This window comes from Lepisma saccharinum, chromosome 1 (assembly GCF_977018435.1).
Source record: "Lepisma saccharinum chromosome 1, izLepSacc3.1, whole genome shotgun sequence".
Taxonomy (NCBI): Eukaryota; Metazoa; Arthropoda; class Insecta; order Zygentoma; family Lepismatidae; genus Lepisma; species Lepisma saccharinum.
This window is the reverse complement of record NC_139229.1, coordinates 157,793,067-157,811,723: the sequence shown is the minus strand read 5'-3', so window position 1 is coordinate 157,811,723 and position 18,657 is coordinate 157,793,067. Positions and strand designations below refer to the sequence as shown.

Here is an 18,657-nt window from a genome sequence, read left to right as displayed (position 1 = left end):
TTAAAAAAGGTGGGGGGGGGGGGGGGGGTTGTATTTACCCCAGAGTTCTTCACAGCTTTTAATAATCTGTCATAGTAGTATGTATGCTAACACCTAGAGTCCTAGAAAAAGTAGATATGAATTAGAAATACTACTGGAACAAAATATTTAATGTAAGAATTTCTAAGACCACTCTGTGCTCATATGGGCTAACCAGGACTGGATCCACAGATTAAAGTATCTGAACCATGTGCAGTGTGTTTTCACCAGGAATTGAATTAGGCAGTGGCATATTCTGAAAATATGACCCTCAACAATTCTTATTTATATATAATGGAAATAAAACACCAATGCAGGCATACAAGTAAAACGAAAACAGCAGTCTGACAGCTTCAAATGTTCCAGCAATTTCTATGTGAAAGAAGTTTGTTTGCTGGCAGTAAACCAGGTAAGATGGGAGAATACACCACTGGAACTAGGGCCCCCTTGATTACAAGGTAAAGCATGACTACTACAGCATTCGGGAGACCCTGTGAAATATTTCATAGATGACAATGAACACAACACATGAAGTAATAGTTAAGCTACATTAACAATTCATTAATGAATAGTTTTCAAGTGAACATACAATCTCTTTTTTTTCAGGGTGATAACAACACTACCTGCCTTGTACCTGACTTCATCCATTCTCTGGCAGCCCAGTTGTGTCAGGCACCTCAGCTTAGTGCATACAGAGAGTACATGATCAGCGAACCCCATCTGCAAGGAATGGTCTCCATAAAAGAGTGCATAGCTGATCCTGATCTGGCCTTCAGCCGGGGCATACTGGAGCCCTTGTGCATGCTGAGGAAGTTGGGGAAGATTCCAAATGAACACTGCATCATCCTCATAGATGGCCTGTGTGAAGCGGAATACCACAGACCAGATTATGGTGATACCCTGGCATCGTTTCTTACTAAGCACTGTGACGACTTTCCACCTTGGCTTAAGCTGGTAGTCACTGTACGAACACACCTTCAAGAAGTGACCAAACAACTACCATACTACAGAATAAGGTTAGTTTTTATTTTTATGAAAGAGTAAGCAAAATTTTGCACATGGTTATTTGGAAGAATTGGTTAATATTGAATACCTTGAATCTAGTATTTTTCAAAGTAATAATTACTTGAAAGCAGGGTGGATTGATTTAATTCAAGATTTAAATCGGGTGATTTAATTTAAAAAATCACTGATTTAAATCGCACTAAATAAATAATTTATAGAATAATGTACATAAGGATTTTGTAGATATCTGAAACAATTTTGGTGAAAGTACATTACTAGGTTCTAAGATAGGAAAATAAAGGAAATAATATATACAGGGAGTCCATAAAGTCCTGCAAGAAACTAAAACTCTATAACTTGAAAACTATTAAGTTTATTAACAAAATATTTTGTGTGTACTTACAGCAAGGTTCAAAGTTTATTTCCTGCTTGTTAGGTTCATCGCCAAACCTCCAATTGTGAACCATTCACGTCCAAACACTGTTGCAGTATTTTTGTGAAACCGAGAATTGCATGCTGACGGTGCTCTCCTGGGATATTCAGAATCACATCTCTTATTTTTTTCTTTTAGGTCATCCAGATTAGCTGGTTTCTGTGAATACACCTGGGTCTTTACATGTCCCCACAACCAATAATCGCAAGGTTTCAAGTCTGGTGTTCTTGCAGGCCAAGGTGTGGGCCCTCTTCGGCCAATCCATCTACCTTGAAATTGTTCGTTAAGAAACTGCCGAACTTGTAGGGCCGGGCCTTCACCTTCTTGCGTACGATCTTGTGTAATGTTGACTTCGGTATTCCCAGTTCCAGTGATCTTCGTTTCAGCGATTTCATTGGACTCCGATGCACGCTGTTCTGCACTGACTGAATCACATCGTCACTCGATCCTGGCCTTCCACTGCGTGGCAAATCTGACACACTTCCCGTTGCCTTGAACTTTTCATACCATCTCTTGATACTTGAATTTGCTGGGGGTGGTTTCCCATATGTTGTCTGGTACTTTCTCTGCACTGAAACACAAGATTTTAATTCTGCAAACCACAGAACACACTGTGCCTTTTCCTGGATGGACGCCATCTTAAGTCACATGATCACGTGATTACCAGTGCAAGCGTCACCGAGCAGTGTGGCCAGAACAAAACTTTAAACTTCCACCCTTCTCACCCAAAAAATGTGTATTGTTAAACCAAACAGCTAAAAAGTTATAGAGTTTTAGTTTTTTGCAGGACTTTATGGACTCCCTGTATATACTGATGGCGTGAAGCTCATACGAAAGGAAATGTAAACACAGGATTTCTCTTGCTTTAAAATTCAATAATTTTATGGGCAAAAATAGCAAATATTTTGTGTAGAAAAATATACAAAATACTAATAATGTTAAACTATAAATAGTGTTAATATCATTAAACTAAATAAACGTGGCAGCTGATATTTTTCAATCTATTAAAAACATTTCCAAATTTCAGCTACAAATACTATAAAAATATTGAAGTTAATACTTTAAGTTACAATTATAGAGTACATCCAGAGTGTTTTTACAGGGCCGTGTACTAGAAAAAGCTTTTCTATAAAAACATATACTGTATCTATGTGCATGTTACCAAAAAAACCATGCAAGCAATTTTAAGCATTTTTTTTTAAAGAAAAATAGATTTAAATTTTAAAAAATCTGACAAATAAAAAAAATGATTTTTTAAAATAAAAATAATGATTTTTTAAAATAAAAATAATGATTTTAATTTACCCTGCTTCAAAGCAATATTAAGTAACTGTGTACATAAAATGTTTGTGTAATAATGACAGTGGTTATTTTATGATAAATATTGTACGCAAGGTATGGACAAGATTATATAAGAAGTACTGGGAATTGTATTGTAAACTTGATGCATGGTGTTGCACTAGAGGACAGCAATGTTCACATTTACATAAACTAGCGTTTTCATGATAATTATTCTACTTATTGAGCAAACAAAATCAATGAAGACAGTAAAGACAAATCTAAGGTGTTTGAGCACACTTCATATGAGACTTAATATAACTTAACTGTGTGCCCAGAGAAAGGGCGGGGGTTTGATAGGCATATTGTCTGCTATTATCTCTTAATATTCTAGGGAGAAGATAATACCTGATGTATGAAAAGATGGGAGCACATACCCCATAACAAAGCACCCCCACTCCCTTATAATAATTCTGAAAATACTATAATATAATAAAAACCCATGGCGTAACAGCCCGTAAGGATCAGTGCCTGCCTACTGACTGCTGGCCTCACTCTGCCATTGCTGGTAGAAGATCATCCAATCACTTAAGGGATGATGTGGGGCCAGCTCTACAAATCCCCAGTTGTTGTAGGATTTCTAGTGCTCAAATTTTTTTTTGCATATTCAGAGTTTTTGATCATTTTATTGTACTAGATACATGGAATCATATTCAAGAGTACAGGTGAGACATACAAACAGAAAGAAAACAGTGCAGCCATGCAGAAGAAACAAAATCACACCAGAAGCACAAGATTGAAAGTGTGCGATGCAAAACACAAAAGAAAGGCAGTGTAATACCATGTACCTACGGCTCGCAGGTGTGCTTGGGATCATGGGATCAACAGATGGGAGTTCAGTACCATGTATAGCCACCTCGAACCCGAAGGCATGCTTGAACACGACGGGCCATGCTAAGGATAAGAGCATTCAACTTTTCCTGAGGAAGACTGTCCCACTCTTGAATGGCAGCCTCCCGCAATTGCACCTTGTTCACAGGAGGATTTTCGCGGCTGACAATTGCTCGCTTCAGGTGTGCCCATGCATGTTCCACACAGTTCATGTCTGTAGAATACGCCAGCCACACCATATGTCGAATGCCGTGCATATCAAGGAACTCTTGAACCACTCTGGCTCGATGTGGTCGAGCGGTATCATCCACCAGCGTGAAGCCATCCCCCACAGTTGTAGAGAAACCTGCTACCACGGGTTGTGACTCTGGAGAGGAATTAGGGGTGTACGTCGACCAAACATGATTCCACCCCAAAACACGATGGAGCCCCCCTGCTGCTGGTGACGTTCCTGGATGAAGGGCTCGTTCAATCTCTCATCTGATCGTCTCCAAACCCTTGTGCTTTTGCTTAACGGGTGCAAACTGATGGTGACCTTGTCTGTAAAGAGCATGTGCTCCCACGGTTCCTGACTCCATTCGCTGTGCATTGTTGCCCACCTTACACGGTCTCTCTTATGGTGTGGTTTCAGAGGAACTTTGGCTATCGGTCTTCTTGACGTCAATCCTTCATCATGAAGTTGATTCCACGCTGTCTGATTGGAAACATTTGCTCCTGAGGCCGTCCGCAGATCCTGGCACAAACTGGTAGCAGTTGCAGTGGGTCTACAACGTGCCGAAATCACCACGTACCGATCTTCCCTGTGTGTTGTTTTGCATGGTCGCCCTGTCCTTGTTCGATCAGCAACTGATTGTGTCTCCCTGAACTTTTTCCACACTCGAGAGACATCACTTTGGCTCACTCCAACATGGGCAGCACCGTCCACCTGGCGATATCCCTCTTGCAGCAGCGTTACAATTCGAATGTGGTCCGTAGCAGAAATGGTTGCTCGAGGCATGTTGCCCTTCGTTTTCCACCCGCTCTCTGTGCATTTTCCAACTAACAAGTGTGGATAAGACACGGACAGTGCATCCCATCGGGCTGCTTTCAAATCTGCTCAGGGATCATGTGGCATCTACTGCCCTGTATCTGCTGAATATCGAATTAACTTGGGACATTATGTTGGTTTCTGTCTCTGGCATTGCTCACATAATGAACATTGTATACCTTTTGGGGATATCGCGACTCAAACCGCATGCAATCATAATATGCAAAACTTTTTTTTTTGAGCACTGTATGACCAGGTTATGCTACTCATTCATAGCTCCCCAATTTCCTCACAATGGTGGGTGGCCATACATAGGTCGAAATCTAGTGAAGTTGTTACTCTTTCCCCAGGAGACTCAAGACTGTGCTCATCCCGTAGCCGGAGCCCAAACTTGTGCTTTTGACCATACCTTTGTGCAAGACTGGAAATACTACTAGTGCATATTTTTATTTATTTATAGAGTTTTGATTTCTTTTCTGCCAGATGAAGAGTAAATTATGAATGGGGAGGGAGGTAAGGGAATTCAACATGTGCATGTTGGTTTGCAGTAAAATTTTAAAAAATGGGAATAAACTATAAAAAATCCTAAATTTTTAAAATTTTCATTATTATTACAGCATTATCACTATTACATTATACACCAAACTGACATTCTCTATCATTTTCCTTTGACTTTTCAGCTTGGATAAATTGAATGCCAACGATAATCTGCAGAAGGATCTCATTGACTACATCAACTTCCGAATCAACAACAGCCCAAGCATACAGAGCAACATAACATTCACATCGGGGAAAATGGAAGGCAGCACCCAGTTTCGCTTCTCGCAGCATTTACTCAACCTGTCCCGAGGATCTTTCCTCTTCGTAAAGCTTGCTTTGGACTTGATAGAACGAGGCCATCTTGTGATGAAGTCATCCAGCTACAAAGTTTTGCCAGTGTCCCTCTCCGAGATTTTCCTGCTACATTTCAATCTGAGGTTCCACACGATACGGTCCTTTGAGAAAGTGTGCCATATATTGACAGTGTGCCTGTCATCTTTGTATCCATTGACCTTACTGGAGATCTACTACTCAGTGAATGCACTCAACACGGAAAAGTTTATTCCATGGGAGGAGTTTCTGCAGAGGTTTAAAGTAAGTAATGTGTTTTTTTTTTAAAAAAAATAATCATCAGAGATCTAGAAAGCCAAATAAGACCAGCACAATAACAATCCTATCACCTTACAAAAATACTTGATTGGTCTTGGTTCTCAAAGGCCTATCATGTATAGTTTTTTAGTCATAATTAAAGGAAGGGGTAGGATTTGTGGCCACTAAGTGGATCTAAAATAGGTTAGACAGTAATGCACAACAGAAAGCAAAATACTAGGACATTATCAGGAAAGAAATAGGGACCAAAAAGACACTAACAGAAGGAATAGGGTAGAACGATACTAAAGGAGGGAATGTAGACATTGATTGTCACTAAAGTCATTAAAAATAGGAAATTCTGTACTGAAATAGAGACAGAAAATTAAAAGACTATAAAGAGGGAGAATACATATTCAGAAGGTACTAAGAGGTAAATGTAGATGCACTAAAATGTGAAATAGACACTTATAGTAAGTCAGAGAGAAAATTTTCACTTGCAAATTCCCACAATTTACACAGTGGAATCTCCATTTTACATTCTTCAGGGACCAAAGTAAAAAAAAAAAAAAAAACAACTTAAAATGCAGGAAACCTTCAAGATTGAATGTATAATCCAGGAAACTGTAAAATTGGGTTCCACTGTATTGCATATGTTAATGGTTCTGAGTTATACTGTAATTATATGTTAATGTATTTCATTTTCAGACACTGTCAGGATTTCTGGTGAAAAGACTGGACAACACTTACATGTTCTTTCACCCATCCTTCAGGGAGTGGCTTATAAGAAGAGATGAAGGAGAAAGCACAAAGTTTCTCTGTGATTTAAGGTATGGTACATTAAGTATTGCAAATTTTGAATGTAGCGAATTTAAGGATATTCTATCTGAACCGTATTTCAACAATAATTTTCAACACACTTGTGACTTTACTTGAACAATAATGTACAATGAAGAAATGGACTATTATAATGTTTATATTTGATTTTATATGCTTAGTCAGATGCAATGGCCGGAAGTAGCGTGCTACTTGTAGCAGCACTACTATAGGTAGCTACAAAATTTGTAGCTGTAGCGGCGCTACATTTTGAAAATTGTAGCTGTAGCGAAGCTACAAAATTCCTATAGTTGTAGCAAAAATTTTGCTACGCTACATTTCTTCTCAGCATTTTGTGGAAAATTTTGAATGTGGCAACAGCATTAAAAAAATCAACAATAACGCTTTCTTTTCTAGGAGGTTCATAAAAGACAAAGTCTATTACATGGAAATATGGATAATGTAGATTATAAATATCTTGATATCACAGTATACGTATCTGCATAATTTATTTAATTAGTATGTTAATAATTCTAATATCCAAATAACTAACTGACATATATCAATATATTCTGGCTAACAGCTACTTTTTTTTAGCTGCATCTCTATTTTGGGGAGATGCCTTGTTTGCGGCACCCCTGAAAAAAAAATTGCCTTGTTTGCGGCACCCCTGAAAAAAAAATTACCTAGTTTGCGCCAGCCAAGGAACATATCGTGTGGATATCCCTAGTGTAAGAAGCAGCAAAATGTCATTAATTACTGTGTAAATCACAACTTGCAGTGCAAAAACGAGCGATCCATTTTTTACTAGAATGACAGCAATAGTACCAGCAATCAATGTCAGGATATAGGATCTCACTCATAATATTTGTTCACAATTTTTCAAATTACAATGTGTTTAGAATACTCGGATTTACACATCAGTTTCCTCAATATATTTCTGTTTGCTTTTTGGTTACTTTCGCTATTCACGACAATGAAGATGAATGTTTTATTTAGTAATTCTCTTATCTAGAGTCGCTTTCTGCCACTTTTGGCAAATTGTGAGAATGAGGAAGAATGATGATGGACGATGAGCAGGAGGATCCCATCCTCCAGGCATCTTTCCTAGTTTTTATTTTGAGTCCTCTTTATGTACAGACAAGCTAATCGAGACTGGTTCCGAACCACTATGTAACTCAACTCAATATTTATTCTCAAGGAAAATATGTTGATATATAAATTTAAATAATCCTACCAAACTTTATTTCTGTATAGTTGCAATCATTAATTTTGTGTCATCTTAATTGCAATACTCATATACCAAATTTGGTTTGATCTGCCGCTTACATAGTTATGCTATTCTCAAACACTATATTAAATATAAGTAACTGAAGTAACACTGCTATCAAAATTACCAAATGGTTAGAATCATGATAATAAATAACGTAATATATTTTCCAGTAAGTATAACTATCATACTAGGGTCATCTTTGGAATATCAGTGTGGTTGGTTTAAGATTTTTTATACAAAAGTAGCGAGTAGCGAACAGGAGTAGCATAGCGAGCTACTTTTTGGATCGCTACACTTCAGAAGAGTAGCTGTAGCGAAGCTACTTTTAAAATGTAGCATTTTGATCACTGGTCAGATGTCTAGAACAACCAATCAGGCACGTATCCAGGAATTCCTTTTGGGGGGGGGGGCTCAACACCAATTTTTTAAAGGGGTATAGTAAGAACCTACAGAATTGTGTGTTTAAGACCAGAGGTGGCAATTGGGTTCCAAAAAGGGGGGGGGGGGTGCGGAGGGCGTTTCAAAGGAAAGTTTACTTTCTCTTGGTAGCCTAGGCTCAACATTAAGAGGTCATAATGTTGAGGCAAAAGAATTAAAAATGGGGAACAACTATCTCTTAAATCGTTGCCACTGTAAGGCTGTCATTTAAATCACAACGTGAAATCGGAACATTTTTTACCACTCGACTCCTCTGTTTCCATGCATTAATAATGTGTGCCGGAACCATCTCAGTATGTGTGTTTGTCCATTTCATCTCATCAGACATAAAAACATCTATGGTGTCTTTGAGTGTTTTTACGAAGCTGTTACACATGCAGGGGATGGACAATCCACTCGACAACGCGAGATTTAAATTGTGGGCTGCGAACTGGACGCAGACAGCTCTCGAATATTTCTCTCTGATTCGAGCCTGAACACCACTAACGTGTCTTGTCCTCCCATTTTTCAGCTCTTATAAAAGCCGAAACCCACCAAATTGTTCAGATTCAGGCCTTAGCACTCACAAGTTTTCAAAAATGCCTGTCACAGCTTCCGCTGTCTTGTCATATATCGGCACAAAACAAAGGAAGTCTTCTCGAATACAGGTGGATCACGAAACAATTAATGCACAGTGAAAACCCTTCCGTTCCCAACACATCTAATGTTTCGTCTCCCAGTATGATGAAATGCTTACTCATTTATCTCCAGTGACGTGCCCAAGGGAGGTTTGGTGAGGTAATAACCCCATTTGACCCAGTATTCCCCCTCTCCCTTCCGAAAATCCTGGGCACGCCTCTCTTTATCTCGGACATTTTTTAAAATCAACTCACCAGAAGTTTTTATCATCGTATTGGAGATTGAAGTAAGATGCGTTCTTCCTGCAGGTTTATATATGATCCTTTAGGGTGCTGTCGTCTGCCTGCCTTCACACCTAACCTTAACAAGACCCTAATTTTCCATCCTTGTGACTTGGATTTTCAAGACTTAGGAAGGTTTCAGACCGAAGGGACACACGATACATATCGATTGGAATGGGCCAATCAACAGCAACGTTTCACACCGTAGCGACACAAAAGGCCGCACAAACCTAATTTCGATTTGTGAAATCCTCAGGCGACAAGGTGTGAAATCTCCCTTATTAGGCCACTGTCATTGTCACCTCGAAGTAGTAGCTCTTGTTGACCACAGAAAAAATTATCCTCAACCGGTGATAATGCTCCTCAGTTTTCTTCTCTCTCCTATATTTTCTGTGCTTGTTCGTTATACAGGCAACACCTTATGATTTGATATACACAGGACATGTACTATGTAGACATTTTAAAGAAAAATCGGTTGAAGTCAAGGATGGCTAGGTGGCTCAGTTGGTAGAGCCTGCAATTTCCACCTAAAATGTCTACATATGCAACATCTTCTTGCTTTCTCTTCTCGACGTTCATAAAATTTTCGGCTGTCTCTTTATGGTAGTTAAGTGTTTGAATGTGTTTCGAACCCAGTAGGCTTAAACAAAAGTACTTTTTATAACATGAAATTCTCGGACTGCATATACGAAATTTAGTTCTGGCAAAACTAAATCATCACTCAAAACTTTGCTTTTCAGTTGATCTATGCAGTTTATTTCTGTTTTAATAAACCACTCCAATATCCGGTACTGCTGAAATATTCACTTTAGAGAGAGACCTTGGATCTCTTCGGCCCTCGAACCGAACTTGCACTACACTGAGGCCCCGGAAATTCTGCTGTCGTCAATGTCTTCATTTTCGAATCACTATATCTTATAAAGCAATCAGAGGATGCTGACTGATCTGATCACCAACGACTGTATGAATTGTCACACTTACCTCTGAAATCTCATTAACCGATTCTTTGTACAGATCAACCGAAAAATTGAATCTGCGTATTTATATCTTCATTATATTCTAGAACGTTCCGCAGATAAAACAATTCGTTAATATCGCCAGTAGTTGACTCCTTCTCTCATTCAAGAACGTACCCTCTCCTGCCTTACAGAGATTAGAAATTACAACGAATCGCCCTAAGTGTGGCGCTACCTTTGTTGTGCAGCTTCCAAATGCTGACAAGTATCTACATAGTGCTCAAGTACGCTGCGAGAACACCGAAAGCACAAGAAAAGTGTATGTGCAATATTATCAACAACAGGGTTATAGAACATTCTCCGTCTTGCCTCGATAATTGTCTATCTCCTTAAATCATCGTCACATTATTCAAAAAGCCAAAAACCTGATTTCATCTAGTTTAAAATTTAAAAAAATCCTGGGGGGGGGGGGGGGCTCGAGCCTTCTCAACCCTAGCTTGGATACGTGCTATTAACAATAACAGGGTTATAGAACATTCTCCATCTTGTCTCGATAATTATTTCTCCCAAATTATCATCACATTATTCAAGAAGAAAAAAATCCTAGTTTTATCTAGCTTAAACAGAAAAAAATTCCTGAAAGGGGGCTCGAGCCTCCTGATTCCCACCTTGGATACGTGCTATTGACAATAATAGGGTTATAGAACACTCTCCGTTTTGTCTCGATAATTATTTCTCTCAGATTTATAAATTTATTATCTTCACATTATTCAAGATGCCAAAAATCTAATTTTCTGAGGGAGGGGGGGGGGGGGCTCGAGCCATTAACTATAAGAGGGGTATAAAACATGCTCTGTCTTGCCTCGATAATTATTTCTCTCCTTACATTATTTTCACATTATTTATGAAGCCAAAAACCTAATTTTATCTATCGTAAACTGAAAAATTTCCTGGGTAGAGGGTCTAGCCCCCTGTGCCCCATCTTGGATACGTGCTATTATCAATAACAGGGTTACGGAACATTCTCCGTCTTGCCTCGATAATTATTTCTCTCCTTAAATTATTGTCACATTATTTTATTTCACACCACAAGAAATCAAAAACCTCTTTTTATCTAGTGTAAACCTAAAACTTTCGGGGGGGGGGGGGGGGCTCGAGCCCCCTAAGCCCCCCCTCTGGGTACGTGCCTGCAACCAATATATTATTTTCTTTTCTTGTGGCAGGTCTGGACATGCAGGCATAGCTTTTCGGCTATCTCGTGTTCAGGCACCTTTGGATCCTGAGAAAACATTGGAACTGGGACACCACATCTTGAAGGCTCACATCTACAAAAACATGACTCTGCACAGATATTCATCAAGAGATTTGCAGGCATACTGGGTGGCAGTTAGCTCTGAAGATGTATCGAAAGCTCTGTGTATGTTGCACAATGTGTACAGTCCAAATGTAAAGGTGAGAAATAATTATAATTAGATGTTGCAGCTACATCAATGTAGAATTATGGAACCAAGCATGTGAATTGTAATAAGATAAGCTGTAAAGTACACTTTCTAGTATATTCCATCATACCAACGCACCTCTCACCAGTTGCTCCAAATTTCCACCTGTTCTTTCATTATCATTCTTGATTTGTGCTTCCTATCTATAGGTTACAAATACAGCCATGTTCATATGAAATGCCATGTAATGGCTATTAGTGTACTGGGTTAAAATATTGTAAGCATGTAAGACTAGATTTTTAAATTCAGGTCTGGCAGAATGATTTGGTTTTGGAATGCAAATAAACAAGGCAAAATAAATCCCATTCTCAATTTTATTACACTAAAAGAAATGGCAATTGTGCCATGTTATTTTAAAGAACAATATTTACAGATTTGCAATGTGTGCAAACAGTGGTGGCGATTAGGTTCCAAAACTGCAAGGGGGGCAAGGACAGTTTACTTTCTCTTGGTCGATAAGATTTAGCATAGTGCAGGGCAAAAATTGCACCCCCCCCCCCCCCCCGAATCGCTGCTACTGTGTGCAAACAACAAATGAGTGCTGTCACTTCGTTTTACGTTGCCCAAATGTTTATTCTCACAAGCTATATGCACTCCTGAAGCCTCATGCTGAAATTCTAGAACACTAATCTAGTCATTACTGTGATTTTGTGACAAATAGTTTGGCAGCAGTTGTCTGTTGCTAATCTTTGAAGACTTCCTAGTGACATCCTGTGATGGAACATATTGTTCATGTTCTTTGTTTGCATATATTGTAAATCTTCAGATATTGTTCTTTTAAAAAAAATGACACATATTGATCTTTCATCTAGTGGAATAAAATATGGAATGAGATTTATGCTACTTTGTTGATATTCACAAACTGGGATATCATTCTGCCAAACCCTTTATATATAAATGATTACAATTAATTTATGTCCTTCTACAATATCATAAGAAACACTTTACAATGTTTATGGAATTTGTTAATGTAAAGTTTGTATATTCAGCTTGTTTCTCTTCAAAATAAAATGACTATATATATTATATTGTAAAGTAAAAGCATATATCTAAATTGATCATAATCAAGATTAATGCTGCTTTCAGTTATGTAACAGTTGTGAAATTCTTACTTTTTAACAGGTGTCACGATTGCTGCTGTTGGCAGGAGCATCTCCAGATCACGTGACTGAATTTCTTGGAAATGCTCCCATATTGTGCATGTTCGCCAATGAAGGTTTTACGGACATGGTGTCCCTTTTGCTAGAGTTCCATGCCAACGTGAACGTGACGAACAATCAAGGCATGACAGCTTTGGCCTTTGCTTCAGCTAAGGGCCACTGTGAAATTGTGAGGCTGCTAATTCAACACAACGCAAAAGTGACTTACGTCGACAATACAGGACAGTGCCCTCTTGTTCATGCTGCTAAGAATGGGCACTTGAACGTTGTAGGGTATTTGTTGTCATGTGATTGGGTCGTGGACAACTCGTCTGAGGTAGATCTTTCTGAGGCTGCTCAACAAGCTCTGATAGCTGCTTCTGCGCAAGGACACACAGAGGTAAATATGAATGACAAACATTTCATAATTTTTCCAGGAAGGGAAAAGGTGAAAGAGACATTTTTCAGCAGAGTAGCAATTTAGATTTCATACTAACATAATTTACTAGATGAAATATTTGTAATTTATGACAGATGTTCTCAAGTTGACAAATGTTTGTTGTAATTTTTGGCTTTTTTCTCAACCTTTTCATTGTTGTTCTTTCTTCACAGACATTGCCTGTAAATGATGGTTTTACTTTTCTCTTAATATTATACAAACAGAAAGAGATGGGTTCAGTCAGTGGCACTGGCCCAAGCCCAGCCAATAATGTCTTATTATTATATTTAAACAGTTCGGGTGTAAAACATGATGAGGGACATTTTGGTCATTTCTGAGTTCAGTAAGAAAAAATATTATTAGAAGCTATACTGTAGATAAATTGTTTTCATGTTCTGTTTATAAAGTCCAATGCAAATTGTATGACGTGGCAATTTCACTCGAAAACTGAAGGATGGCACATTATACTTTGTAATTCAAATATGACCAAAATGTCACTTACCATGTTTACACCCGAGCCCTTCATTTATTATCCATGATTTGTGGTGGAGTGCTTATTGAAATCAGTAAATTAGAGATTTTCAAAAAAATAAGTAAGGATGCATTGTTGGTGTGCATTAATATGATACATGGAAGGGAGAATTTGATATTTTTTTGTGAACTTATAACTGAAGTGGGTACAGTAACACATTTTCAAAGAGATATCGTTGAAACATAGGAGTTGGATTTTTTATACCTCGAGCATAACAACTTCATAATCTGTAATCTGAAAGAGTATTTTTGTATATTTATAAACCAGTAGTTCACAAATATTGATTTGTTTGTAATCTGCAAAAAAGTGCAGCACATGCTCTTTTAATGTTATTTTTTGACATAATTAATCACAAGAGAAAAGAAAAACAAATTGTATACTCAGTTATTTTCTCTGTTTGCAGATTGTTGAATACCTTCTAGACATGGCAGAGGTCCAGATAGACCTTCCTGACACTCTGACCGGTGAGGTGGCACTCACTATAGCTGCAGCGAATGGTTGCCAAGGTGTCTGCACAGCCCTGCTCGTGAGAGGTGCCAGTGTCTCAGCTGTAAACCTGAAGGTAATGAAATTTGATTCCATATATCTGTTCTTTCTCTTGTAAGCATATAATTGGTTGAGCATATGATACACATTATATTCATGAGTAGCAATGTATTATTTACAGTGTTTGATTTTTTATGAAACAGTGACATTTGTACTTTTTGTATGAAGTAAATTCTCATCAGTTACTGTCAATGATTTATTGGTATACATAATAAATAAAAATGAATATTCAAATAGAAACAATACTTCTTGTGCATTGGGAAATTGAAATAACTGATGAAAATGAAAGTATATGGTGATATTTTGCATTGACCTGAACTTTAATTTAATAAATCACATCTATTGTTATTGTCTACTTGGTTCAGATATGCGCATATTGGTAAAATACACATTTTTGTATTTGCACCTAATAATTACGATTTATGGTTGTTCTAATGCATTATGTCTGTGTCTTGTCTATTGAGTACATAAAAAGTCCATCCCAAATACATACAGTATATGTCGCATATCAAGAAGAATAATCAAAAGGAGGGAGATGCGGGATGTGAGCAGGGTGGTATAGCTGCTAATTACAGACCTTAATCAGATGAGAATTGAATATTCTCATGAGAGTATTCTCAATTTGGTTGTTAATTGGTTAAATAATGACCAGCCTCCAAGATGGAGTAGACTATGTTTGAATCCTACGTAATACATGGATGCTTCATCGTGTTTGTTATTTCGTCAATGTATCCTTATCATTGTGATTAACTTGAAGAGGTTACAAACCTAAAATGCAACTACATACTACTTCAACATTGAAATAGCTAACATGTTTTCTCAATGCAACAGCACCGACAGATCATTCTGTGAAGTTTGTACTCTATTGACATTTAATTTCCAGGAGCTGCCCCCACTGATCATGGCAGTGAAGGAAGGCCACTGGGCTGTGGCCGAGCGTCTGTTGCAGCACCATTCCCCATTGGAACAAACAGACAACATGGGGAAATCAGCACTTATTGTTGCAGCCTCAGAAGGACACGTTGGTCTTATAGAGCTTCTTTTGGACAAAGGTAGGACATAATAAAAGTTTGAACAAATATTAAAATTTAATATTAGCCTTGTCATTTAAATATTGTATTAGCCATATCAGCCTTGTCAGTGGTTTACACATAAACTTCCACATGTTTTGAATGACAGTCTTTTGAATCTACATGCAAACTTAAAATTAGGTTCTATTGTATTAGTCTTCTAATTAATGAATGTTTTAGTGTTTTACATATCTCGCAAGTGGTATATGATCTGAAATAGTCTTATCAACAGTTTCAATGAGAAAATAAGAGTTTTCAGATTATGATATGACTTATTGAAAGTACTGCCATTAGCCAATACTACTTTGAACTGGGACCAATACCAATGACAGTACTATTAGTAATTCTCATCTATATCTATACTTAATCATTGTAATAATTTACTTGTTCAGAATATTTCAAATAGCTGTTATTTGTCATAAAAAAAAAACAACTTAAGAAATCACATGCCAGTTCATAATGCATAGCCTTGCCTTTTTAGTAAGGAAACATTAACATTATGATGATAAATGACATGCAGCAAAAGTCGTACTAGTGTCTGAACTGTGTAAAGTGTGACTCCACATTTTCACAAGGTAATGGACTTCACTAAGAACTTTAATAAAGTAGAATAATAGTAAAGAAGTGAGAGATTTGAAAAGTGTCTATGATATTCATTATCATTTACAGGTGCATCCATCTCGAAACAAGATCGCGAAGGCCTCACAGCATTAGGATGGGCATGTTTGAGAGGACGCATTCAGGCTGCTCAATGCCTTATTGACAGAGGTGCAAATATAAACCATGCGGATAAGACTGGGAGAACTCCATTGGATTTAGCAGCCTTTCAAGGAAATCCAGAACTTGTGAAGGTAAGCCATTTTATAGCATTTTCAGTTAATCACACAACTTGGATCTTTAAATTAGCTGAGAAATAATTCATGAAAAATTGTGGCTTCACCAGTAGAATTAATTGTTAGTTCAATTCTTCTTTGTGCCATATGCTATTCATCACAGATATTCACTGAACTTTTGATTATTCTGATACTTAAAGAGGTGGTTTTTCATTGGCCACGTGTCTTCAACATACAAGGGCTGTTAAAAAAGAAACAACTTTTACAAAACTGAGAAAATGGTAATATTCACCAGGTATTTGAACCTGCATCCTTTTAAGTACTACCATCCAGGACTTGTTCTGCATGACGTTAACGTAGAATGCTGCATTCACTGTGGAACCATGCACCGCACAAACTCCCAAGTGGACGATCCCCTGCCAGTTGAAGAATAGGATCAACATCACTTTAACATGGATCTTCTCGTTCGTTGTTCTCGATGGAGGTTCGACCTGATCTGAAATGTCTGTACCATTCGTATCAAAATACTGTGTTTGACTGAAACATTCCTTGCCATAGGCTTCATGTAACATGTCGTATGTCTCTTGGAAAGTTTTCTGCAATTTCACACACATTCGCATGTAGGATAACTGAAAATCGCTGCAGGCACTCAACACACTGCACTCAATGCAATGTACTGCATTACCGCAGTTAGCAATGGTTTTGAAACAGAGCCAAGGACACTGCTAGGCACCAGCACTGTTGTTCCTCTTCAACAAATTTATATACAAACTTTACAAAAGCAGTTCCTTTGTGTTTTGAATAGGCCTTGCATTAAGACATGATAAAATCACTTGTACAGCTCAATCTCAGCAAACTTGTGAACTAAAGTAGATAATTCAGGTACTCAACGTTTTCCGCGAAGCTGTTTTAAGTAATTTTGTATTAATTTCAGTACCCACTGCCACCATCCTCATTGGAATTAGACACAATGAATTCCAACAAGGATGGTGGCAGTGGCTACTGAAATTAATACAAAATTACTTAAAACGGCTTTGTGGAAAACGTGAATGAATACCTGAATTACCGCGTCTCTCTTTCCCATAATATGAATAAAGTAGATAGTCATATGTTTTCTCTCCTCATATATTATTATAGCTATAAGCTGGACATGCTGTATATAACTCCCCTCCTTTTTTCATTGCCAAACTTTCAAAAAATGTTACATATCTTCACTGTGTAAGGTTTTCCCCTTCATGAAGAATAAAGGTGGTGATTGGTGTGTTGAAGAATGCTGCAGGTTTTGGCAATGCAAGGGCAGGATTACATGGTAAATGGCTGATTGGATCACCCATGGTCTCTCCCCTGACTTATGGTTGAAAATTTGCCAAAGGATTTTTCTCATCTTGGTCAAGCTGGGCTTTGTTTTGTTCTCCAAGATTTTAGATCGACCTTGATCCTTTTTCAGGAATGGCAGAATAGAATTGCGATGTAGAAGGGTTAAAACATTTTAAAAATTATTTGAAATGTGTTAAAATGTGTAAAAACTTGATGTCTTGATCATGCCACTGAAGTGATTAGATGTTTCTTGTAGCTACCTGAGAATGATGTCAGCTTCAACATAACTTCAAGAAATGAGAGAGAGAGAAGGCAGATTGCTTAAATTAATGATCAGTATGTCAAGTTTTTGTAGACATCATATAGTAGGTACCTGTATTTATGAGGGTTATTCCACACCATTTCAACCAATTTGGCTTTAATTTGTCACTTCACCATTATTAACAATATTAATTTAATGACTAATTTCTATATATTTTATCCTTCAGTGGACAGTCTCTTGTATGAGCCAGAGTGTGTGTAGCCTCTTCAGATGGGACTTTTCAAATGCACCCTTTTCAAACTTGCCATGATGTGAAAAAAAAAAAAAAATCATCCTTGGACTAATAGTTTATTTCCATTATTAAAACGGCTTTCATTTTTAATAATAAAATCCACTTTTGACACACAGTTGTGGCACAAGTCATTGGGAAATGTACATACTGTATAATTTCAAGGATATTCTGACTTGGGAGAGGGGGCGGGGGCGTATCAGTTGGTACTGTATCAGCAATTGAATTCAAATTAAATTTACATTTATCAATACTGTATCTGCTAAAACAACATCCTAATTCCAGTACTTATATATCACTTTGTTGGTGGTTCATTCCGAGTTCCTTTAATTTCCGCAGCTACTCTTGGACAAGGGTGCTATGATTGAGCATGTGGACATCAACGGAATGCGACCTCTCGACAGAGCCATCGGGTGTAGGAATACACAAGTTGTGCAGTGTTTTCTACGTAAAGGAGCAAAACTCGGGCCTGCAACATGGGCTATGGCTGTAGGGAAAGCAGAGATTATGTGAGTGTCTCTTTCTAATTAACTTTTAAGTCAGAGTTAAGTAATGCAAATTATCACAAT

General features: G+C 37.7%; 1 protein-coding gene across 6 annotated transcripts in view; it reads left to right on the top strand.

The window, feature by feature from the left end:
- The window catches only part of rols (zinc-RING finger and ankyrin repeat domain-containing protein rolling pebbles), a 717,828-nt gene that overhangs the window by 688,893 nt on the left and 10,278 nt on the right, over nt 1–18,657 (top strand). For all 6 annotated transcript variants that reach the window (XM_083141143.1, XM_083141138.1, XM_083141149.1 and 3 more), the window contains 9 exons: nt 625–1,034; nt 5,333–5,786; nt 6,489–6,610; nt 11,386–11,614; nt 12,784–13,200; nt 14,175–14,333; nt 15,201–15,369; nt 16,057–16,238; nt 18,428–18,597. In XM_083141143.1, the coding sequence (XP_082997269.1) occupies nt 625–1,034; nt 5,333–5,786; nt 6,489–6,610; nt 11,386–11,614; nt 12,784–13,200; nt 14,175–14,333; nt 15,201–15,369; nt 16,057–16,238; nt 18,428–18,597 (2,312 nt within the window). The remainder of the gene's footprint in view (nt 1–624; nt 1,035–5,332; nt 5,787–6,488; nt 6,611–11,385; nt 11,615–12,783; nt 13,201–14,174; nt 14,334–15,200; nt 15,370–16,056; nt 16,239–18,427; nt 18,598–18,657) is intronic.